Source organism: Panthera tigris, chromosome B3, assembly GCF_018350195.1.
Source record: "Panthera tigris isolate Pti1 chromosome B3, P.tigris_Pti1_mat1.1, whole genome shotgun sequence".
NCBI lineage: Eukaryota > Metazoa > Chordata > Mammalia > Carnivora > Felidae > Panthera > Panthera tigris.
This window is the reverse complement of record NC_056665.1, coordinates 107,015,749-107,042,180: the sequence shown is the minus strand read 5'-3', so window position 1 is coordinate 107,042,180 and position 26,432 is coordinate 107,015,749. Positions and strand designations below refer to the sequence as shown.

General features: G+C 34.2%; 1 protein-coding gene across 1 annotated transcript in view; it reads right to left on the bottom strand.

Annotated features, from left to right (window-relative positions):
* The window catches only part of MNAT1 (MNAT1 component of CDK activating kinase), a 217,754-nt gene that overhangs the window by 79,166 nt on the left and 112,156 nt on the right, over positions 1–26,432 (bottom strand). The window contains exon 7 of the mRNA XM_007095222.3: positions 870–991. Coding sequence (XP_007095284.1) covers positions 870–991 — 122 coding nt within the window. The remainder of the gene's footprint in view (positions 1–869; positions 992–26,432) is intronic.

Below are 26,432 nucleotides of genomic sequence, written 5' to 3'. Positions count from 1 at the left end.
AGACAGACACAGAATCCAAAGCAGGCTCCAGGCTCAGCTGTCAGTGCAAAGCCCAATATGGAGCTCAAACCCATGAACTCTAAGATCATGACCTGAGCCAAAGTTGGACATTTAATCGACTGACCACCCAGGCTCCCCTCACTTTATATTCTTTACACTATTTTATTTTGTTAAGAAGCAATGGTTTCTGAGTCTTCTTTTCATTCAAAAGTTTAGGTTGAGAAACCAGCCCAAGACATGGATTTGTTCCATCCAACAAAGTCTGTACTTACACTTTTCAAGTATATTGTAGATACCCACCTGGTTCACTGACACAGACTATGATCATCTCCATCACTCAAAAGAGTCACAATCCCAGGTTCATTTCCAAAACAGATGCATATAGTATGGCTTTTGAGCCACTGGGCCATCCCTACATTATACCTTTTGACTAAATACATTTTGTGGCTCATTTCTCATAAATATACTTATGCTGTAAACAACAGACAATGAGTAAATCTACTCTTTTTCATGGCAAGGTCACAACTCTCATATTTTTACTGGCTTACTAACGACTAAATTAAGCCCCTATTTCTAAAAAAAAAATAAATAAATACACAGTGAGCTGAAAATGAACAGCTACTTCAGTATGACTGCCAACGACATCACTAAAAAGAAAACTAATATAATGCAATCTTAACTCAAAAGACCTAATAAAACCACAGAAAAAATAATGTGTACCCTTAGTATTAAGAACCATTCATTTTTTGCAGAAGAGTACAGTTCTATAAATTCAAAATCTAAAAAATTTTTTAAAGTGTAATTTAAAAATAGTACCAACAGTGAAGCCCTAAAATCAGCTCCTCAATGAGAAGTTCTTAGACACTTACCCAAGTCTTCCCAGCATCTCAAGCTCAGGAACTTGTGGTCCACATGTCTCTATCTGCAGTGGTTGGTATTCATATAGAGCTTCTTCAAGCTTTTGAATAGGTGCTAATGAAATATGCTGACCCTGTTAGAAAAATGAATTAGAGCAATATCTTTTAATATTATTTTCATATTACTATTTATCTGTAGACTAAATTCCTTACTTTAAAAATATTATCTATTAACTCTGCTATTTCATGGGTACAATTCATTATATTACTGAAACCCACATTATATAATTAACATATGGTAATTGACATGATTTAAAAGAAGAAAACCAAATCCATCATTAAATTCAAATTTAGCATTGGGACTCCCGGGTGGCTTGGTCAGCTGAGCGTCCAACTCTTGATTTTGGCTCAGGTCATGATCTCAGAGTTCTCCTGTGCTGAGCAACTGGAGCCTGCCTGGGATTTTCTCGGTCTCTCTCTCTCTCTGTCCCTCCCCCGCTTGCACATGCTGCATGCGCTCTCTCTCTCTCTCTCTCAAAAAAATAAAATGGGTGATGGGCATTGAGGAGGGCACTTGTTGGGATGAGCACTGGGTGTTGTACGTAAGCCAATCTGACTATAAATTATATTTACATAGATAAAAATTTAAAAAAATTTTTTTTAAATTAAAAATAATAATAAATTCAAATTTAGCCTTAAAGAGTATATATCTATTCACTATCACTGGTAGAATTCAGCACATATATAAGTGCAGTCCATCCTCATATTTTCCTATTTTTATTATACAGCTTTGACAATTTTGGTACTCAGTGTTTTACTGAAAGCCCTAATTAGGCAAGAACACTAATTAAATTATTCCCCACAAAATTTTGCCACATAAATGTCTACATAAAAGTCTTTAAAATGAGGGGCGCCTGGGTGGCGCAGTCGGTTAAGCGTCCGACTTCAGCCAGGTCACGATCTCGCGGTCCGTGAGTTCGAGCCCCGCGTCAGGCTCTGGGCTGATGGCTCGGAGCCTGGAGCCTGTTTCCGATTCTGTGTCTGCCTCTCTCTCTGCCCCTCCCCCGTTCATGCTCTGTCTCTCTCTGTCCCAAAAATAAATAAAAAACGTTGAAAAAAAAAAAATTAAAAAAAAAAAAGTCTTTAAAATGAAATAAAAAACTTACTTACCAAGTGTGTGGATATGATAGTTACTTATACCTCCCGCCCCCACAAACACACACATAGAGGGAATTCTGTATAGTAAAAACTAAGTTGAATGAAACATCCGGGATTTTTCTGAAAAGAAATAACTACTGACTAACTAAAATAAAAGGACTGTATTTAATTACAAGCATACAAAATTAAAGACCACTGAGCTATATAAATCATTACATTGAGATTTATCATACATTTGAACACAGATTCTAATTTTTAAAAATCCCTATTTTTTTATATAGTCCATGTTTTCAGATTCTAACTCTAGTTATTTTTTCTTTGTATAGTTCTCAACAACTTAATTCCTAGCTTTTTAATAAAAACGAGCTCTTGCAGTTATTAATCCCACCATATTCTAGTTTATAGTTTAGTTCTGTTGTTACCTCCCTTAGTTTCCTTTATTTTTCTTCTAAGTTACTAAGTTGGATACACAGTACATTTCTCTTTTATTTGAAAAAAAAAAAGTAAAAACTATGACTTAAAAGTGATAAAGTGCAACTGAGGCAGTGAGAAACAACCATTGAAGACATCTGCATGTGACTTGTGGTTTTTCTTTTCAACAAAGTTTAATCCCATGTAGCATCACCCTAGTTAGTTTACTGTCAGGTATTAATAACTTCTTTGACAACGCAACCTCAAAAGTTCTTCCCCAAACACTGGCAAAGGACTCAAACTGCCATTTAGCATATAAAAAGACGCTTAACATTTCTAGTCATTAAGGAAATGCAAATGAAAACCACAATGATATACCATGTAACACCCATGACTATTAAGGATGGCTATTATCCAAAACAAACAAATAAAACCACAGAAAATAACAAGTTTTGTCAAAGATGTAAATAAATTGGAACTCTTGTGCATTGCTGGTAGGAAGGTAAAATGGCACACCCACTATGGAAAACAGGATGTTGATCCCTCAAAATATTAAATATAGAATTATCATATAAGCCAACAAAATTCCATTATTGACTATATACACAAAAGCAGTGAAAGCAGGAACTCGAACAAATATTTGTACACCAATGTTCATAGCATCATTACTGACAATAGCCAAAAGGTAGGAGCAACCCACGTGTCCATTGATGGATGAATAAATAAACCGAATGTAGCATATATACACAATGGAATATTATTCAGCCTTAAAAAGTTAAAAACGTTGACACATGTTAAAATGTGAATGAATCTTAAAAACATTATGCTAAGTAAAATAAGCCAGTTATAGGGGCGCTTATGTGGCTCAGTCAAACATCCAACTCTTGACTTTCAGCTCAGATCATGATCTCACAGTTTGGGAGTTCGAGCCCCACATCAGGCTCTGTGCTGATAGCATGGAGCCTGCTTGGGATTCTGTCTCCCTCTCTCTTTGCCCCTCCCTTGCTTGCTCTCTGTCTTTCAAAATAAATAAAAATAAACTAGAAAAGAAGAAGATGAAGATGAAGATGAAGATGAAGATGAAGATGAAGATGAAGAAGAAGAAGAAGAAGAAGAAGAAGAAGAAGAAGAAAGAAGCCAGTTACAAAAGGACAAACACTATATGATTCTAATTACCTGAGATTCCTAGAGTAGTCAAATTCATAGAGACAGAAAGTAGAATGGTGGCTGCCAGAAGCTAGGGTGAGGCAGGAAGGAGACAGGATGTTAGTATTTAATAGGTACAGAAGTTTTAGTTGGAAAAGATTGAAAAAGTCTGGAGATGGATGCACTACAATATGAATGTACTTAATATCAATAACCATATACTTAAAAGTTAAAATGGTAAAGTTTATGTCGTGCATATTTTACCATAATTTTTAAAAATGGGTTTTAGATATTCTGATTTACTCATTTACCTGGCTAGAATAATACACAGGAAAAGAAGAAGTGAAATACCTAGAAAACTTTGTTAACATTATTTTAACCCTTAACCTCCATATGTTTCAGAGCCTTTCTAAATAAACATGAAACTGTCAAGCGAAATCTTACACTATCTCACAGTAATCCAATCTCTGAATAATGAATCTAAGAACAGGGGGTTACACATGTTAAGAAGAGGATTGCCCAAGTGACACATTTTAAGTGGCATTTTGACATTCCTGTTTCAAAGTGTCTTCTTCATAACCTGCCAAGTACTAAATTCTCCTGCCATCTGATACAAAAAGTCCAGTATTAACGTCACACTGTTAGGTTAGGAGGGAAAAAAAAAAGAAAGAAAAAGAAAAACTGTAAGAATTAAAGAAGGAACCTATTATAGTTCCACTAACATAGTAACGCAGATTTACTTTATTACTCCCACTTTCATTTTATAAATCAGTGTAATGCCCAGAAAAGATGATACAGAATGGGTATTTTCAAGAGCTAGAACACTTTCCAGAAAAAAATAATATTCAGAAGAGACAGGCTCTCTTAAGTCATTACAGTAGGAAACATACTTAATCATTCACTAAATGCCAGCAATAAAGCCCAAGTTACTAAAGCTATGAAATCATATAATCTAAAATCTTCTCTGCAAGTTGGTAGGCACATGAAAGATCAACTGGTAATATTAACAGTTAACATTATTTACTTGGTGCCAGGCACTGGCCTAAGGGTTTTGTTTTTAGTTTTTTAATGTTTATTTATATTTGAAAGAGCAAGAGAGAGAGACATAGAGGGAGTAGGGGAAGGGCAGAGAGAGAGACGGAGACCCAGAATCTAAAGCATGTTCCAGGCTCTGAGCTGGACGTGTGGCTTCAACTTCAAACAGCAAGATCATGACCTGAGTCCAAGTTGGCCACTTAGCCATCCAGGTGCCCATAAGGGCTTTTTTTTAATGCACTATTTCATTAGTATTCACAATAGTTCTAGGAGATAAATACTATTATTCCTACTTTACAGATAAGAAACAGGGGTTTAGATATGTGACTTAGCAAGGTCACACAGTATTAATGACAGATTGAGTATCAGAAGCCAATCCTGTCAGATTCTAAAGCCTATGTTCTTTTCCCCTAACTTCCTTATTTTATGAATAAAAAAGCTAAAATATAAATTTTCCTAAAGTCACATAGTAAGAGTCAAATCTCCTAATTCCTATCTCATATGGGTTCTACCATACAACACTACCTTTTAATATCTTATTTTTAGACAATATAATCATGGCTGCTCAATTTAAAAGTTTGATATTAATAAGTAAATCCTAGATAGTTAAAAATAAATTTTACTACAAACCCTAATAACTGAAATATGGTCAAAATAACACAGGGTCAAAGAGGATTCTTTTTAATTATGCGATTTAGAGAACAATAAACGTTACTCTGTGATAATTCTGTTTACCATGAGAATGATAAAACAAAATTCATAAATGATGCACAACTTAACCTTGTAATGTTCAATCAATCTTTCCCCAAAAATACTTGGTGTGAGATAGATGCCAAGTTTCTCAGATCTAAAGCTAGAAGAATTTACAGGACAAATCATGGACATAATTAAAATTAAAATTAAAATTAAAATTAAAATTAAAATTAAAATTAAGTCACCAACAGAGAAAATGTCTTAGCAAGTCCTACAAGGAAAGTGTTGGGGTTTTTTTTAAGTGACTGGAGGCAAAAAAGTCTCGAAAAGTTTGGATGCAAAATGGTAACTGAACGTGCTATTTCCACCAAAACAGTTATGATATGACTCTAAATTATCAGATTAAGGAAATCAAACTACATGAAGCTCCAGTGATATATCACATCTGAATTAATGGACATTTCATCAAAGAAGATACACAAATGGCTAATACGTACGTGAAAAGATGGTCAACATCATTAATCTTTAAGAAAAATGCAAATTACAACCACAATGAAATACTACTTCATAGTTACTAGATTTGCTATAATCGAAAGGATAGATAATAAAAAGTTTTACTGAGGACGTGGAGAAACCGGATCCTTTCACACATTGCTAAGGAGAGGGTATAGTGGTGCCACCCCTTTGGAAATGAGTTTAGCATTTTTTCTTCAGTTTACAAATAATGTACTTTGACTTAGTATTAGTAATACTAATAGGTAATAATAATAGGTATCCAGTCAAGAGAAATGAAAACATATGACCACACAAAGACACAAGATATTCCTAGCATCATTATTCATAGTAGCCAAATAGTGGAAATAACCTACATGTCCATAAACTGGTGAATGAGTTAGAAAATGAGGTACATTCATATGATATAAAAATTAACTCACAATTTACTATTAATAAATTATACTGAATGCTATTCAGCAACAAAAAAGAATAAAATATTGATACATGCTGCAACATAAATGAACTTCAAAAACAGTATGCTAAGTGAAAGAAACCAGGCAAACAACTACATGTTGTACAATTCTACTTACATGAAATGTCCAAAAAAGGTAAAACTACAGAAACTGGTAAAAATCTACAGAAAGTAGATTAATGACTGAGGGCGGCTACGAGTGTGAATTTAGAATAACTGCAAATAAATACAAAAATCAGTTGAACTGTACATTTAAAATGAATCACTGGTGGGGGGCACCTGGGTGGCTCATTCCATTAAGCATCTCCCTGTTGATCTCACTGGCATGAGACCTCATGATCGGGCTCCACACAGGGCATGAAACCTGCTTAAAATTCTCCCTCCCTCTGCTCCTCCCCCACTCATGCTCTCTCTCAATAAGAAAAAAAGATGGTGGTTCAAATCAGTTCAACATTGGTGACTACAAAATATCCAAGTAGAAATTATCAGTAAAGGCAGCTAAAAATACAAAACAAACCCAAGAGAAATTCTGCTATCTTTCTCATCAAAGCGATGGACAAGTCATGAGAATAAATAAGATTTGGGGGAGGCAAATGTCTTGAAAAACACCCACATTAAGTAATCTAGTATATTTTGCTGACTTTCAAGTGTACAACACGAAACTGGGGCCTTTCCAACTTTTGTTGTTGTTGTCGTATAAATAATAAATAAATGAGGCATGGAGGGTAAAAATGTAGTGAGAAGAGCCACAGTGAATTATATAACCTAAGGTAACATCCACTACACTCAGGGGGAAAAACCCATGCAAATCTATATTCAATAGCATAAGTAATGTTTTTACTCCCCTAGAATGTAACAAAATGGAGCCCCTGTTTCTCTTCTAAGATATACCTGAGAGCCCTGTATCATATTTCAATCATTTGCCAAAAATATAAGCACAAATGGAACGATTTTCAAAAATTCAGCTTATTCCCATTCAGAAAAATATACAAACATTTGAAAAGCAATGCTGACCAAGGTAATTATACATGGCTGTAACTTAAGTATTAATTTGAAATATATTCTTTAACTTTTCTTACTTAGCAAATTTCAAGTCTATTATGAAAATAGTTTACACTTTACTAAAACTTAACTGTTAGATCATCTATACATTACAAATATTATCATTATGCTTTCTCCTAAAATAAAGGAAAAGTATAGACTACCTTTTGTGCTAACTCCAAAATCAGGATTTCATTCCAAATAAAAAGTTACTATGCTCTAGATTTCTGGAATCCATTCAAAAAGAAAAGAAATTAACTCTGAAAACAATTTTTACTTTAAGGAACTTCTGGTCATTATGTTAAAAGAGACACACACACACACACACACACACACACACACACACACACTTTTACAATGCAGCAACCATTTAGAATAACATCACTAAAGAAAATATATTATTTTCTAAGAAAAAATAACAGCAACAGACATAGTCCATTAGTAATCATTAGTATATAGGTTCCTGAAATAAGCAATAATAAAAATACTAAAAAACATAGGAGTGCACTTGTCATGATGCATGGAATTGTTAACTCACTGTATCATACACCTGAAACTAATATAACACTGGATGTTAACTGGAATTAAAATAGAAACTTTAAAAAATACTAAAAATGAGAATACCCTTTCATATAAACCAATATACAATTTTCTGCTAAGTACCATAGAAGAGGTATTCATTAAGTATTAGCAATTTAGTCTGATAGGTTAAATGATTCTGAAAAGCCTTTAACACAATTTTAAGAACTCTCTTAATTTTTCTGTCTTGCTTAAATGACTTAGTTGCCAGGCTAGCCTCATCTTCACCATATTTGCTAATAAACCCAGTAAGCTTGATAAACTCTGAATAATTAGCTGTTTAACATCTGTCTCCCCCATTAGACCATAAGGGCCTATGTTCACTGCCATGTCTACAGCACACAGCATGGCAACAAACAGCTACTCAATATTTTGTTGGATGAATGAATAAAAGGGCATGTGAACAGTCATATGGTATAGTAATATGAACACTAGGAAAACTAAGAGAAGTCAGGTGTCCATATTCTATAAATTTAAGAATGCTCTCACTAAGCATAAACAATTGAAATTTTGTTAATTACATATACTATGAAGTTACATAAGCAATACATCTCTACCTTTCCACACCTTAATATTGTTTTCTTTCACTTATTCATTCTAGAGTCTGTGGATGCTTTCTATCCCTAGGCTGGAAATGTGGCTTCTAGCCACTTAACTCATTTTAACAAAATTTCAGAGGTTATTGTCATATCCTGTTGCAATCATCATTCATTCACATAACAAATACTGAATACTAATTATATGTCCAAAATTAAAAAGTACAGCAGTAAACAAAACAGATGTAAGTCCTGCACTCAGGTAGCTTACATTCTAGTAACTTTTCAATGAGATTGTGCCTTCTACTTTTAAGTCTCTGAATCATCTAAATGCAAAAAAAAAAAAAAAAACAAAAACAAACAAACCAAAAAAACAAAACCACAAAGAAAAAAAGAATACGACAGTGGTGTTTGTTTTCATAAACTGAGTCCTTTCACATATTAAATTTATCAAATCCTATAGAATGTGTCACACTGCTCAAGAGAATTAAAAACCAGAATATTTCACTATTCTCAGAGCATTAAACCACTACAATTCTGGTTATAATTTCTAGAGAAAATATCTGTAGGAGACTTCCCAGAAAATCATTTTTTTTTCTGAAATACTGTTTCTATGTTGGTAAATGTCCTAATAACTTAAATGTGTATGTGCACATATGTGCATATGTTTTCCATTTGTGTATATATACATATGCATTTGTATATGGATGTAGATCTATTTTTTAATTATGTGGTGGGTGGGTGTGTACTCACAGAATTTTATAATAGCATTGAGAATACTTAAAGAATATGCCTGGCACTGCTTTCAAGTTGCTCCTTCTAATAATATTTTTTTGGTAATTCAGTTGCTTTTCATTTTTTTGAGTAGCAAGCAGAGCAATTTTTATACTATGCTGTTCTGATCACTCTAGGGTGATATTAGCTTGTCATCACCACAACAGCTGCACAGTAATAACTTCCTGGTAGCACATAATTTCATGGTAAGTACAATTCATTTTCCCCCATAGATATGTCTTTCTCTAATTTCTTTCAAAATTTACAATAAACAGTATTAAGGCCAATAAGGAACAGGACCCTGCATGGTAAGAAATAATTATATATTCATATATAAATATATATGGGGGGGGACTGCCTCCAAACTAAAATGAACTGAGGTGATGCAACTTCTTTCAGTTTCATTGTCATAATCTAAAATGGGATGGGGTGGGGTGAGGGGGTGAACTGGGGGTTGGACTAGATGTTCTTCCAGGTCTAACCTGCTATGATTTCATAACCACTAAGTGGAAATAAACCACTACCTCATAATGTATCATAAAAATAAAAAGAATTTTCCCCAAATTTAATGTAAAATAATTTGATTCTAAATATACCAGAGAAACAGCCAGTGGAAAAAAACAAGCATGAATCCCAATTCTCAAATCTCTACTAGAATCAGGAGACTACAATCTCTTTCTGAATGCATGCTTTGTAATGAGCAGAATATAACTTTTTCTAAAAATTATGGTTTGCTCTTTTAAGCATTCTAATGTTGGATTATTCCCACAAATCAGCCTGTCTGAGCATTCCTCGTCTTTTAAAGTATGGTGCCTAGTAGTTAAATTAGCATTTTTTTCCCCAAAATTTTCCTTCTCAAAAAAAGCAGGCTTTTCCAAAGTATGAAAGAAGTTTCATCCTGAATACACTAGGAATAATACCATTGTTTTTTAGTTCTTTAGTGATGATCAGTTCCTTTCAAATATGTAAGACATGCTTTAAAACATTAAAGAAGAATTTCTATATCTAGCTAGGCTTAAGCTTCTGGTTCATCACTGGAAAGCAAATGGTCCTAAAAAAGTTACATCCTTACTTGGCGAAGCCAAGTCTCTAAAACAATTTCTGTCACACTGGCTCCGGAAACTTCATCACAATCTGTTCACTACAGTGGAATTACTTTAAGGCTTTGTTAACTAAAGTCATTTGCAATCCCCTCACTACAACATACAGTACTTAGTGTTCAAATTACCACACAGAAAAACGTCCTTTAATAATATGTAAATTCTACAGGCGCCTGGGTGGCTCAGTCAGTTAAGCATACGACTCTTGATTTTGGCTCAGGTCATGATCTCATGGTTCCTGAGTTCAAGTCCCACATCAGGCTCTGCACTGACAACACAGAGCCTGCTTGGGATTCTTTCTCTTTCTCTTTCTCTTTCTCTCTCTCTCTCTCTCCCCCCTCTCTCTGCCCCTCCCCTACACTCTCTCTCAAAATAAATAAATAAACATTAACAAATAATAATAATAATATACCAATTCTATTTTTGAATTGTTACTGTTACACAAATACATTTGTGTATTTGTTGTTATTGTACCTTTGTGTCTTATTGTTACACAACTATAAACTATTCATTGAGAAAGAAGTTTAAAAATAAAATGTAACATATTAGAAATTTAAAATGGGAGAAAATTAGGAAATAATGTCTATAAAAAAGATTGATGCCATTAAAGCATCTCAAATATAATTACAACCAAGCTCTGCGTATTTTTTAAAAAGCATTTCTATAAACTCCTTTGTATTGGTGTAGAACTACTATGGTTTATATAGAAACTAAGTTCAGCAGTATACTCGTGGATATATGCCATTAGTTTTCAGAAAGTCAAGGATCTCAAGCTATATAGATGAACAGGAAATACAAAAGGAATATAGTATTTTCTCCCTATGCTTTCATCTGTTTTGACTATAACTACATTCATACAAATTTATCTCCTGAAAAATGCAAAGATAAAGGCAGGAAAGGAACTAAGCTAGTCATCTCTGCCTCAGATAGTTCTATACCTAAAACATCCAAGAGGTCCAAATGTGTCATCTAGAAGGGTACTAAGTGGTATAACTAAGTTCAACGAAGCTGTTAACAGTGAAGTCACATCTTGCACAGGGATTAGGTTCTAACAGCAGAATCAAGGCAAAAGCTGGTCAAAATAACCTCTCAAAAAATCCTTTAAGTAGTCCATAAAGTAAACTATCCATTACTGTATTCATATTGTAATCGCTGTATATAATCCTCCAGCACTGGAATAGATTACTATGTATTCTATGGAAAACCAGAAAAAGCAGTTGGCTTGCTTTTGGCAACCATGTTGTTTTAAATTTTTTTTTTTTTTTTTTTTACTGAAGAAAGAAGAATTATTTGCTATTTTTCTCCCAGTTTTGTGTTGTTTTCAACTTCAGTTGAATTCAAATAAGTTAAATGTACATATGATATGATATGATACGACTTGGCTGAACATGACAAATATTTAAATGTTCATTCAATTGAATTCATGGGGAAAAAATGACATTTGAGATGGGCTATGAAGGCCAAATGGGGCTGAAATGGAAGGGAAGAAAGAGCATTTCTAGTGAAGGGAATTTCAATACCAAGAGCAGCTTCAGGACAGTAGCAAAAGTAGGAGCCAGAATATAAATGATAGAGGAAAGAATGAGAATTGAAGAAGTTGAAACATTGAGCAAACATGATTATTATTTTCATCAAATCATAAGATAAAATGAAAACAGATATGGTGGTAGCTTAAAAAACAAAGTAGGGTCTAAGGAAGAGACTTTATTTTGTTTTATTTTTGTGGTTCCAGGTTTTTTTTTTCCTTAGCCACTGATAAATGAGGCAGTGTTGAAAAGTATTATTTTTACATTCTTTCTCTGATGCTTGTCTTGCTACTGAACTACCATTCATTGCCAAGAGGACAGAGTGTCCAGCAAATCATATCTGTTTCTATAAAAAGATCAGAAAAGAAAAACATCAAGGAGACTATTTGGTGAGACAAAACCTGCCTCCTTAAAAGAGTCTGCATTAATTTTAAGAAAAACAGAATTTGCCAGAAATTTTTAGAACTTTTCAGGCATATAGCATTTTAGTTCATTTACTTTTAGTAATTACAAAAATAGTTTCCAGAAAGAAATCTTATCTTGGCACTTTAGGTGAACTTTTAAGTAACCAATAATAATGACAACTTACAAGTATGTCTACATTTTCTGAATGTAATAAAAGAAGAAAGTTGCTTAGAGTTCTCTACAAATATTAGTATTATTATATTAGTAAAACAAAAAGTATCGCATAGTACCATTATTAGTCTTCTGAAGCAGAAATATTTTTTAGTGAAAAGGTAGCAGAAAGCTTCTTTGTACCAAAATAGAGACTGAATAATTCAAAAGATCATATTTTATCTAGAACTAAACCTTCTGTGCCTAGTAGAGTACTTGGTACATATTAGGAATGCTTGCTTCATGAATGAACAAATGTTTTGTAGTGACCCAGGCCATCCCACTCACGCCAATCCCCTACTCCAAGTCATGCTCCCCAAAAACCACATTACAAATCTGGTGCTATGTGAGGTCATTTAACTACAGAATGACTGGTTACTGTGCCATTCCCATTGTGGAAAATAAGTACAAGACTTAGCCAAGCTGGAACTGACTTTATCCTTCCTTCTGTTCTAAAAGGAAATAACAAATACTATGACCCTAACCACCCCAATCTACCTTCCTCAAATACACACCACTACTACCATCACCAGCACCACCACTACCTTCACAAAAACCACCATGCAATTAGATCTACATTCTTTAAATATATATATATATATATATATATATATATATATATATATATTTATACTTTTTTTTTTTTTTTTTAAGCAATTGCCACAACCAACGTGGGGCTTGAACCAACCAGCAGTCACATGCTCCACCAGGTGAGCCAGCCAGGCACCTATAGCTCTACCTTCTAAATGCAGAATAGAATAGAATGTTTAGGATTCTGTGATTCCCTTTTCACTTGCAGTTTTGCCTTTTTACTAAAGTCACACAGATATGGAATGTGATTATTAGCAGCGGGGTTCCATGCAAAGGACACAGAAATAGTTACTAAACATCTACCATATGCCATGCACTGCGTTGGGCACTCCATATACATTTGAAATAAGTTTTATTATGCCTATTTACAGGAAAAGAAACTGATGTTTCCGGAGGCCAAGTAAGCTACCCAGATTTTAAACTCTATACTGCCAGTATCCACCAAGCACTCTTCTACTGCAGGACTACAATATGAAAATTCAGTTATTTATCCAAACATTTAGTGGATGTTAGGCACTGTGAAGACATGATAGAAAGGATACACCACCAGAACTGATTCTATTTTCAAGCAGTTAACAATATGTCTTTATATTTATGAAACATAAATTAGGAAGTGCTCATTTTCAAAAAATATTGGCATATAGGTGCTTTTTTAAATTTTTTTTTAATGTTTATTTATTTTTGAGAGAAAGAGAGAGGCAGACTGCAAGCAGGGGAGGGGCAGAGAGGGAGACAAAGAATCCAAAGCAGGGTCCAGACTCTGAGCTGTCAGCACAGAGCCCGACTCAGGGCTTGAACTCACAAACCATGAGATCATGACCTGAGCTGAAATCAGACCCTTAACCGACTGAGCCACCCAGATGCCCCAGTATATAGGTGCTTTTTAAATGAAAGTTACCGTAGTTCATTAAAACATATAACTTTACTTTTGGAAAATATTCATGTTCACCTTTTCCATAATACATTTAGAATGACATAACTTTCACCTGTGCTGAAATATGTGCTTCATATTTTTTATTTTTTTCTTCATCCTTTTTCAATACTCTCTCAGCATTTCATACTTCTTTTCGTAACAAGCAAAAATACTACCTTTCTCAAACAACAACACAAATTGGTGCCTTGTCTATAAATCCATGTAAATTAAATATATTTTGAAATGTGAACCAGAAAGACTATTTCAACTAGAAAGAATACTTCCTAACAATGTAGAAATAAACTACATTCCTAGAAAGCTGACTATAATAATCCATCCTTTAAATCACACTTTTACAGTATTTTAACACACAATTTTTCATAATTGGCAGATATGTTTTATGTTTATGATATGAATTACAAAAGCAATACACAGAAATCCCAATATTTGTAAATTTTTCACCTGGGAACATTATATGTTCACTAAGCATAAATGATGGTTCCACAAATATAATAGTACACAGACTATCACATCATTTTAGTTTTTAAATTTAAAAAATTAACTTTATTTTATAACCTTCATACATAAATACATACATAAATAAATAAAAATAGAAAGGTACATTTAGTAAAAGTACCCCAGAGGACAAAGAAAGTGATTAGTATGGGAGACTTTAATGAACACAGCTTTGAAGCCCTTCTGGAAATTACAGGCTTGATGAAAGCACGAACATTCTACCAGTTGCTGAGACAGGTGCTACTGCCAATCAGCTGCATTTGCTGAAGCATATTCCAACAGATTACTAATTAATCTCAATACTGAAAACAATGGCTGCCTGCCATTTTCATCACCATTTAAATAAAAAAAGAGAAAGAAAAAGGAAAAGGAAAAGAAAAAAAAGAAACAGTCACTCTATGACCAAATACAACTCTGGGTAAAACACAATTCTAGGTAAGCTCTGCATCTACGTAATTACTTAGTTTTATCATTTTCTGGTGTTCGTTATACTAAACTCAAAACTTGCACCGGCTGGAGTCATGGGTCCTGTAGTCTCTCTGCCTGCTATTCCTGCTATTTCTAAGTTATTTCTACTTACCACAAATATATGAAAGTATTTGTGAGATATCTGGAGGGAATGAGTCATATAAGACAGCATTTTCTTTGTTGTTGTTGTTGTTGTTCATTTTAAATCTCACAATAATAAGCTGAGGAGAAATACAACCCTTGGAAGCATTCTCCTTTAGATCACATCTGTATTTTCATTAGAATTTACCCACACTCCTCTGCGCCCACCCCCAATACATACACACACACACACACACTTCATTCTACTATGGTCATATCCTACCTTTATTATATGAACTCTGTTCAGAGCACTGCTCAGACATTAACAAACATTAAAATACTCAGTGTTTCCAAGTCTGGACAATTACTATTAAAGTGTTTATGAAGTTCTTCTAAAATATGCTGGCCCAAGGTGCCAAAGAAATTGTTTGAAATCCATTTGAAAACATATAAAGTGAAAAATGTACGTAAGGATTCTTATGATTTTCTCCCCTTTTAATGTTTTAAATTAACACTGATTCTTGAATCTTAACACTATCTGTTCTACTATGTTTTTCAAGTTGCTTTCATTCAACTGTACATGCCTGTGACCTCTACAATGACCTCTACAAAAGCAGTTGTGCACTTTACTGTGGTGCAAATCCTCACAGACAAGTTGAACCTGTTCTTTTTGGCACTGAGCCCTTATACTGAACACACAGCTGAGATTTATTATAAAAGGGGAACTCAGGGGCATTATTGCACAACATTTATCCTTCACATATAGCCAAGTATAATCTTTTACAGCCTTTGAGAGTTCTTAAATAAACAGATCTTCTCTTAATTGCAGAGTTTCTTATTTGTCATCAATCATACGGCATATTGAGATTCATTTTACGTTAGGAAAAAGCCAACAACACACAAAGCATATGTACTAAGAGATATTAAATTTAGTCTCTTAATATTATTCAAAAATAATACTTCTGGGGCGCCTGGGTGGCTCAGTCGGTTAAGCGTCCGACTTCAACTCAGGTCATGATCTCGCGGCCTGTGAGTTCAAGCCCCCGCATCGGGCTCTGTGCTGACAGCTCAGAGCCTGGAGCCTGTTTCAGATTCTGTTTCTCCCTCTCTCTCTGACCCTCCCCTGTTCGTGCTCTGTCTCTCTCTGTCTCAAAAATAAATAAATGTTAAAAAAAAATACTTCTAATACTCAGACCTAAAGATAATTACCTGCCTTGCTGTTTTAGCAAAGTCAATGCAATTAAGTAATAAATATGTCTTCAATGATCTATACTTTAAGAAAACAGGTTAAAAAGTGTAGTACTCTCATATAGATCTTCTAAAAACATTTGAGAGAAAACATTAACCTTTACTTTTACACTGTTTTGCATTTTCTTTATTTCAAAGTTCAATTTTAATTAGCTTTCCATAGTGCTTTAAAAACACTTCCCATTCTAAACAATTCTGAACTGAGCTCAGATACACAGGACTCTGCCAGGCTACTTCCTCAATTCAACAGTAGATGTGATACCCTGGGGGAAGGAGGAGTTTCATGAGTCCTAAGAAGTATCTCTTATAACAGGAATTACCACACCATTTACATTAATTCTTCAGGACTTGCTAATTGATCTATCATCAAGACTGTCCTTGTTGAAAACAAAGAAATTAATATAACCTCAAAAGTATTCTATCCTGGAAGTCAGGTTCAAACTAGCTTATCAGCTAATTGCTTAACATAAAGGAAACTAAAATATGTTGATTCAGGTGAATATTTCCTTGCTCTGAATTTTCATTTTTTCATTACTAGTAAGCATAAAAACAATTTTTAAAAAAAGTCTGTTACAATGGGCATAAAGTTTCAGTTTTACAGAAGGAAGAGTTATGGAGATTGATGGTGGTGATTGTTGCACCACAATATTAATGTATTTAATACCACTGAACTGTACACTTAAAAATGGTTTAAAAGGTAAATATTATGTGTATTTTACTGGAATAAAAAAATTAATTAAAAAATAAAATTAATTAAAAAATTTTTTTTAATTTACATTTTTTTATTTTTGAGACAGAATGAGACAGAGCATGAGTGGAGGAGGGTCAGAGAGAGTAGACACAAAATCTGAAGCAGGTTCCAGGCTCCGAGCAAGCATTCAGCACAGGGCCCATTGCGGGGCTCAAACCCACGGACCATGAGATCATGACTTGAGGAGAAGTCAGACACTCGATGGACTGAGCCACCTAGGCACCCCTAAAATTAAATTTTTTTAATTGACTACTGAACCAATTTTTTAATGGTGAAAAAAATCTGATACATTTGTAGGAATAAGGGGTTTGACAGTGAGAGAAACAGACCTGTTCATAGATGTAAGCAAATTTATTTTGTAAAGGCAACATAACTGAAGAGTTAAATAAGAATTTCTTTCACTAAAGTTTAACATTTTAAGCAACATATTCGTGTTGTTGCAGTTCTAAGAAAAGATGTTTTAAACAGTTTATATCCCTAATACTTTCTCTCCTTGTCTAGGGCAGACAAGTAGAAGTTTAAGAGTTGGGACATTTTTTTATTCATCACTGAAACAAAACATTTTTTCTCAAAATATATAATCTTTCAGAAAAAGATGAATTATATTAAATTTTAAGTGTTACTGCAAGCATTACATCTTTAAATAGATATAATTAGCATGCAAGAAAATTACTAACCAGTTTAATTCATTGTATTAATCTACACCACATGAGGCAACATAAAAATCAATATAAGTAACTATAAAAGATGAATCAAATATGTAAAAAATGTCTCAAGACCTGATTTTACACAATGTTCTAATACTATGTCAACACTGGTGGTATTTCTTAAATGCCTAAGCTCTCTAACTCATTTTGAAATGCATGTGGGGCTTCACAGTTTCCATAATATCCAAAACTCCTCATTTTTTAAAATGTTTATTTATTTATTTTGAGAGAGAAAAAAGAGAAAGAGCAGGGGGTGGGGAGGGGCAGAATGAGAGGAGAGAGAGAATCCCAACCAGGCTTCACACTGTCATTGTGAAACTGACATGGGGCTTGATCCCACAAACTGTGAGATCATGACCTGAGCTGAAATCAAGAGTTGGGATGCTCAACTGACTGAACCACCCAGGCGCCCCTCCAAAACTACTCTTGATTAAGTCAAAATTGTAATTAAAAGTAACATCCAAAGAACCCATAGTGGCAATATCAAGCAGGTTAACCCAGTTTAATGTCCAAATAACTTAAAGCAGCTGTAAGAACAATCCCAGTCTCCATTTATTGTGGTTCTTTATGCTATAACAGCTTTCCCATCTATATCTCATTTTTCTAGAAAAGAATGCAAGCACACATGCTATCTGCCTGTTAACACCCTATTGTTTTAAATTCCCCGTATCATGTGCCCCCTTATAAAAACCAATGTTAAATACATGGGCTTTGGAGTCTAAAGAGTCCAATCCCAGCTCTACCTTAAGCAAGTTTCATCTGTAAAATTATTTTAAAGGATCAAATAAAATGTAAAGGACAGAGAGTCAAGGGTCTACAAAATGCTACCAATTATTATTTCTACTACTACTGTATCATCATCTTCATGAAGATGAGGACTATTTGGCACCATGTCTTAGTCACTATTACCACATAAAATCACCACAGGCAATCATCAACACGTGAATGGTAATCCAACAAAAGTTGGCTTAGAAGTTAGAATTCAAAACATCTTCCTACAAAAACAAAGTTGTGAATGATGGTTAAAAAAAACAACAAAACCTAAACTAATAATACATAAAACACATTAATTATCACATCTAATTATAAATTCAGTCTTGAGCCTTGGGAGAAATTTAAGAGAGAAAACAAAGAAAAGTTTATCTCATCTTTTCTGGGCGCAATCCTGGCCTTAGGCACAAATTCTAAATCACTGAAATTTAACTTCTCCCATCCTGCTTTTGCACTCTTACCCAGAACCCAGTGCTTCTCCCAGGTATTATATGTGCCCACAACACTGTAATACTAAGCTCCTAATTGGAAACACTCCACTTGAACTTACTCCTAATGTGCTCCCCTGATCTGAAGTCACCAACCTGCATCTCACTGCAATCAAAACTTCCTGATATCACTAAGGTGTTAGGAGGAAAGAAATTGCATTGCATGATTTTGCTTAGTGGACATCTGGTTTTTATTAGATTATTATTGCTTTTAAAAAGAACACTTGTAAAACTTTTTTTTCTGGAACAAAATATAAAACAGCAGTTGCCGGTTAAAGTCATGGGCTAAGAAATATTCACTCATCATTTTATATCTTGCTTACTGTTTTTGTAGTTTTAATAAGTGTCAACAAATTACCTGGGCCAAATTTTTTCATCTTCATATTTTCCTACATAAAAAAACAGATTCTGAACAAGCATTAACTTTTTCCCCAAGACTCCATTGGAGTACCATGATAAGGACTGGGAAGGGAAGATAGAAACCCTGGGCAAAACGTAAGTGTCTATAAATGAAATTCAGAGAATCTCAGAAGTAGACAGGATGTTAAAGATCACATCCAGTCTTAGCAGTCACTGGATTTTTTAATCCCTGCTTCAATATCCCTGTCAATGGCTAAACACCTCACATGTACAAAGATAGGATAAAGCAATAAAATAGTCTATAAATATGCCTCTGGACCCAAACAAATGCATAAAAGTACACACCTAAATAAATGGAGAGATGAAATATAAAGGACAAAGATAAAATTCTACACATATATTAATACACACAAACCACAATATTTTTTATAAAAGTTAAATTAGAACTTCTCTTCAGTTTCTTTGTCTCAGACTTTCAAGAATACATGATTCTTACTGAAGAAAGATTATGTTCTGAGAAAAATGAATTGATATCTACCACCATACTAATAGTAATCTATCCACCCCCTCCCCCCCCGCCGCAACTCATGCTCTCTCAAAATAAATAAATAAACTTTAAAAAAAAAATCTTTAAGGGATGCCTGGGTGACTCAGTTGGTTAAGCATTCAACTTCAGCTCAGGTCATGATCTCATAATTCATGAGTTCAAACCCCGCATCAGGCTCTGTGCTGACAGCTCAGAGCCTGGAGCCTGCTTCGGATTCTGCGTCTCCCTCTCTGTGCCCCTCCCCTGCTCATGCTCTGTCTCTGTCTCAAAAATAAATAAAAACATTAAAAAAAAAGAAAACACAAATTCATAAATACTTAGGAAGCTTCTTAATCTACAGTTATTTTAGTAAAGAAAACACCAGATTGTTTCTTCACTATGAGTTGATCAAAGGCTTTGACCTGACGACTTACTCTGCCTTTTTTCTTTTTTTCTTTTTTTTTTTAAGAGAAAGAGAGTGGCAGCAGGGGAGAGGGGCAGAGGGAGAGAGAGAGAATCCCAAGCACGTTCCACACTCAGCACAGAACCCAACGCAGGGCTCAATCCCATGACTCTGGGATCATGACTTGAGCCAAAGCCAAAAGCTGGATGCACAACCAACTGAGCCACCCAAGCACCCAAACAATCTGAATTCTTGATTTCTGCTTCCAATAATTCCAACTGATGGCCAGACCAAAGTTTGTTTTTTTAATATATTCACCAGTCAATATCTGCTCAATAGAAATTCATATAAAATGTCAATCCAATAAAGAATACAGTTACTTTTAGGGTTCCTTATCTGCAAAATGAAATTATCTTTGAGTCATCCTTCAATGACTTAGAGTCATTAATACTTTTTGATGAAGTATACCATTATTTCCTATAGCCTATTTATAATTTAGAATAGATGATTCTCCCTTTGTCTTTAGACTGCTTAAAATTTTGGGCAATTCTATATCTAGTCCTAAGATTTACCTTATATTTGGAATTAGTCACTGAATCATTCTCCTCCTTTACTTTCTTATTGTCAGCCTCCTCACTTCAAAAAAAAAATCATCTACTATGTAATCTATGGAAGAACTACTAAATTAGATCTGGAAAAGAGTTTGTTTTTATAATTGATAATATCTAAGAAAATCATTCAAAAAATCTTCTGTGAGGGGCACCTGGGTGGCTCAGTCAGTTGAGCATCCGACTTCAGCTCAGGTCATGGTCTCACAGTTCGTGAGTTCGAGCCCCATGCTGGGCTCTGTGCTGACAGCTCACAGCCTAGACCTTCTTCAGATTCTGCATCTCCCTCTCTATCTGCCCCACCCCCACTAGGACTCTCTCTCTCTCTCAAAAATAAATAAAACATTTTTAAAAATTATTTTAATAAATAAAAAAAATCTTCTGAGCTTATTTTCATTTCATTGTTAAAAATGCCACACTGCAAGGTACATTCCAATGAATAAGGTTTATTATTATTCCAAATGAATAAGGTTATTTACCTATGTCCTAGAAGCATTAACTCACAGAGCCAGAATTTGAACCCACTCAGTCTGACATTAAAACCCTTATCTATCCCTAATCACACTGCTATCCTGCCTATCTTTTGTAAAAAGGCAATAAAAAAATGGCACTTTCTGTAACACTGAACAGAATGACAGGAAGCTACAATTACTCCCTATTACTTTCTCAACTCAAATGCTCTTACTGGAAAAGTGCAACTTGCTACTACATACAACACAGGGGAAAGTCTGATCAGCCTTTGATAAAACATAATGGAATTTTGCTAGAACTGGTGACAGCAGTGAAAAAGTATGCAACATTCTTTCACCATTTCAAGGTAACAGGCTTTGCATCACAAATAGGCAATTACATTTATGGCTCTAACTTCTAAAACTAAAATCAATAATACACAAATAAAAAGACTATTTTACAGAGCCATAGCATTATCAATAATCCTCACTCAAGAACCTAAGCATACACAAGGGCAATTTGGAATGCCTACCACTAACAATATGGTTGGTTCGGGTCTAACATTACTTTTTATAACAAATTCTTTTTCTTCTTTCATTTCTGTCTTTATCCATCTCTCGCCTACTTTTCATGTTTAAGTGAAGAGACACTGGAAATGAAAAAAGAAATGAACTAAGACTCTGAAAGCTTGTATTCTCACTCTGACTCCTGGTTTCCTGCTGGGCTTACATAAAATAGCTGTTTAAAAAGGGGGAGTTAGGACTAGTAATATTCATTCATACTGCATATTTATATACAAGTATATTAAATGATATAAAATACTATTCAATTACAGTATCTTTTAATATGACTACAAATATAGAAATCTAGCACCATAGGCTTTCAAAATTCACTCTACTGACTTAAGATGCATCCTAAAGTCCATTCCTATTTAATAACATTCATTTTTAGAGGAGAATATAACTCATCAAGGTCACAAATAGTCAAAAAGTTTTGAATGAATGCCTACCATTTATTTGCATTAGCACTATTCAATTTAAATTTGTTTATGATCCTCCAAATATATTGTCATAATCTGATGTGAAAAAAGTCACCAATACTTATCTTTTGAAAAAGTAAGCCTAGGGGTGCCTGGGTGGCTTGCTCAGTTAAGCATCAAACTCGATTTTGGCTCAGGTCATGATCTCAGAGTTCATGAGATAGAACTCCACATCAGGCTCCATGCTGACAGTGGGGAGCCTGCTTGGGATTCTCTCCCTCTCTCTGCTCCTGCCCTGCTTGTGCTCGCTCTCTTGCTCTCTCTCTTTCCAAATAAATAAACAAACAAACAAAAAAAAAAAGTAAGTCCCAGATACAAAAAGTTCCAACAAAATAATCATAATTGTGTTTATATTATATGAATGACTTGCTGTTTCTCAAAAATAGCATATAGGAAGTCAGTAATTCTCAAATGTGCAAAGTATTTCCATGTGCTTAACAAGAAAACTATCCAAAACAAACAATGCTTAAGAAATTTTATTATTTTTATTACCCTGCTCTCTTTGTTTAGTTTTAGTCTTTTTCTTTTCCTTGTCCCACTTTCCTTCTTTCTGATGCCTGCTTATTGCTGACCATAATACTTCTAAGAGTATAACACAGCAAAATTAAGATACTCATTGGGTATCTAGTCCTAGATGTTACTTGTTACAATGACAGAGCCCAGAGCTAAACATTTATGAACATAAATTCCTAAAGAGACTAATACATGCCTCAATACAAATATCAAATAAACTATTGGTGTCTTTTACATAGCCTTAAAGTTTATCATTCAATATTCATCAAGAGGAAAACACAAAATTAAATATTCCTTAAGAAAAGCCAATACTTTGTATTACTATAAGCCTTATTTTTAAACATGGGATTTCTATCTGACAAATATATGGAAAATAAGAATATATAGGTCTATGTGTATAAAATCTCATGAGACAGGAGGAAAATCTGAAAACAACAGTACATAATGCCACAACATGAAATAAGAAAAAAAAAAAAATGAAAACACTACTACCAATTCCCACTAGCAAAGATGCTTAAGTAGCCTCTCCTCAAACAAGTATTATTGAATTACAAAGTTGTGAAAACTTGAGGAAAAGGCAAACATATAAAAAATAAGTTTAGGATATAAGTATTTTTAAAACACAATGAAAATCTACGGAATTCTCCTTTCTAAATTTACTCCTAAAGCCAAAAAACTAGGTGATAACGTAGGAAAGTTGAAGCTGTAATGAGCCCTACAAATGTAGAAAGACAAAATCTTGAAAGCAGCAAAAAAAAAAAAAAAAAAGAATGGCTCCTTACATACAAGGAAACCCCAAAAAGATTACCAACTGACTTCTCATTAGAAATCATGGAAATCAGGGGCACCTCGGTGGCTCTGTCGGTTAAGCGTCCAACTTCACTTCAGCTCAGGTCATGATCTTGTAGTTCCTGAGTTTGAGCCCTGCATCAGGCTCTGCGCTGACAGCTTTAAGACCCGACCTGGAGCCTGATTCAGATTCAATCTCCCTTTCTCTCTACCCCTCCTGTGCTCACTCGCTCGCTCACTCTCTCTCTCAAAAATAAACAAACATTAAAAAAATTTTTTTTAAAAAAGAAGGAAAGAAGTCATGGAAATCAGAATACAGTGGAATGATGTATTCAAAGTGCTGAGAGAAAAATAGTGTCAACTAAGACTTGTTTTTTTCCCCAACTAAACTAACCAACAAAACAGGGACAAAATAAAAGGTATTTCCAAATAAACAAAAACTGTTGCTAGTAAACATGCTATTAGAAAAAAAGAAGAAAAATAAGAAGAAAACAAAACAAAAAACAAAAACCTAAAAAAGTCCTTCAAGAAACCCATGTGAAAACACTTGCACACACTGGAGTGATGTGGCTACCAGCAAAGAAATGCCAAAATTCCTAGGAGCCACCAAAAGCTAGGAAGGAGCAAGGAAAGATTCTTTCCTAGAGCCTTCAGAAAGATCATGGTCTTGCCAACACCTTGATTTCAGACTTCTAAGCCTCCAGAACTGTCAGACTTGATTTCTGTTGTTTTAAGCCACTCAAGTTTGTGGTATTTGGTTAGGGCAGTCCTATAAAACTAATAAACCTCCCCAAACTCAAAAAAAAAAAAAAAAAAAGAAAAGAAAAAAAAGTCCTTCAAGCCACAAAGCAATGATAGCAGGCAGTAATTTAAATTCTCACAAAGAAATAAGGAACAATTTTAGGTAATTACATCAGTACATATAAAAGACTCAATGAAAATATTTCTTCCCCTTTTCATCTCTTAAATGATTTTAAAAATAACTGCAAAAAAATGGTAAGATTATATGGTTGGGTCTGTAATGTAAAACATAACATATACCACAATAACAGTGTACAAGATGAAAGAGACCTAATCTATCAAAGATTCGATATTACTGGTACTAAATTAGTATAAAGGAAGTTGTTTATAATAAATTAAGATACATATTGTAACGACTAAAATATAACAAAAAATATGCATAGTACAAAAAGAATTACAATGTGCACCAAAAAAAAAAAAAGTCTATTTAACACAAAAGGAAGCAATAAACAAGAAGAGGGGACCAAAAAGGACTATGATATATATAGAAATCAAATATCAAAATGGCTGGTGTAAATCAAACCATACTGATAATAACATTAAGAAAAGATTGTCAAATTGGAGAAATAAGATCCAACTATACGCTGCCTATAAGAAACACACCTTAGAATCAAAGGCATAAAATAGATTGAAAGAAAAAATGTGAAACAAGATAAACTATAGAAACAATAACCATGAGAGAGCCAGAGAAGCTACCCTAATGACAAAACAGTCTTAAAAGACAAAAAGAAACAAAGAAAAAGGTTTTCAAATGTATAAAAATAAAAATACGACATATTAGTGCAATTAAAGCAGTACACAGGTTTATATATTTAAATGCCCATATTAGAAAAGAAGAAAACTCTCAAATAATCCAAGGGCCCACCTTAAGAAACTAGCAAAAAAGAGCAAAGTAAACCCAAAGTAAGTAAAAGAAATGATATAATACAAAATCAGAAATCAAGGGCGCCTGGGTGGCTCAGTCAAGCGTCCAACTCCTGATTTCAGCTCAGGTCATGATCTTGCAGTTTCATGAGTCTGAGCCCCATGTCAGGCTCTTTGTGCTGACCACACAGAGCAGGGTTGGGAATCTCTCTCTCTCTCTCCCTTCCTCTCTGCTTCTCCCCCACTCACCCTCTGTCTCTCAAAATAAAAATAAAAATAAAAAATTATATTAATAAAATAAAATGGGAATCACTAAAATAGACATCAGAAAAACAATAGAAAAAAAGTCCATAAAACCAAGGTTGGTTCTTTGGAAAATATCAACAAAAATGTCACACTGTGAGCTTCACTGACCAAAGGAAAAAAAGAGAAGAGACAAACTACCACAATAGGAAATGAAAAAGGAAAGATCTCTCTTGACCCTAGAAATATTCAACTTAGATGAAACTGACTAATTCCTAGGAAGACTAAAATTACTAAAAGAAGGGAAAGAGTGAGGAGAGTAAGGGAGGAAGAGAAAGAAAAAAGAAAAACGAAAAGAAAAAGTCTGAATAGATCTATACCAAGTAAAGAAATTAAAACAGTACTTAGAAATCCTCCCATTAAGAAAAGCCAAAGTCAGATCGTATCCAAAATCTATAGAGAACTTATCAAACTCCACACCCAAAAAACAAATAATCCAGTGAAGAAATGGGCAAAAGACACGAATAGACACTTCCACAAAGAAGACATCCAGATGACCAATCCACACATGAAAATATGCTCAACATCACTCATCATCAGGGAAATACAAATCAAAACCACAATGAGATACTACCTCACACCTGTCAGAATGGCTCACATTAACAACTCAAGCAACAACAGATGTTGGCAAGGATGCGGAGAAAGACGCTCTCTTTTGCACTGCTGATGGGAACGCAAACTGGTGCAGCCACTCTGGAAAACAGTATGGAGGTTCTTCAAAAATTTAAAAATAGAACTATTCTACAACCCAGCAACTGCACTACTAGGTATTTATTCAAGGGATACAGGTGTGCTGTTTCAAAG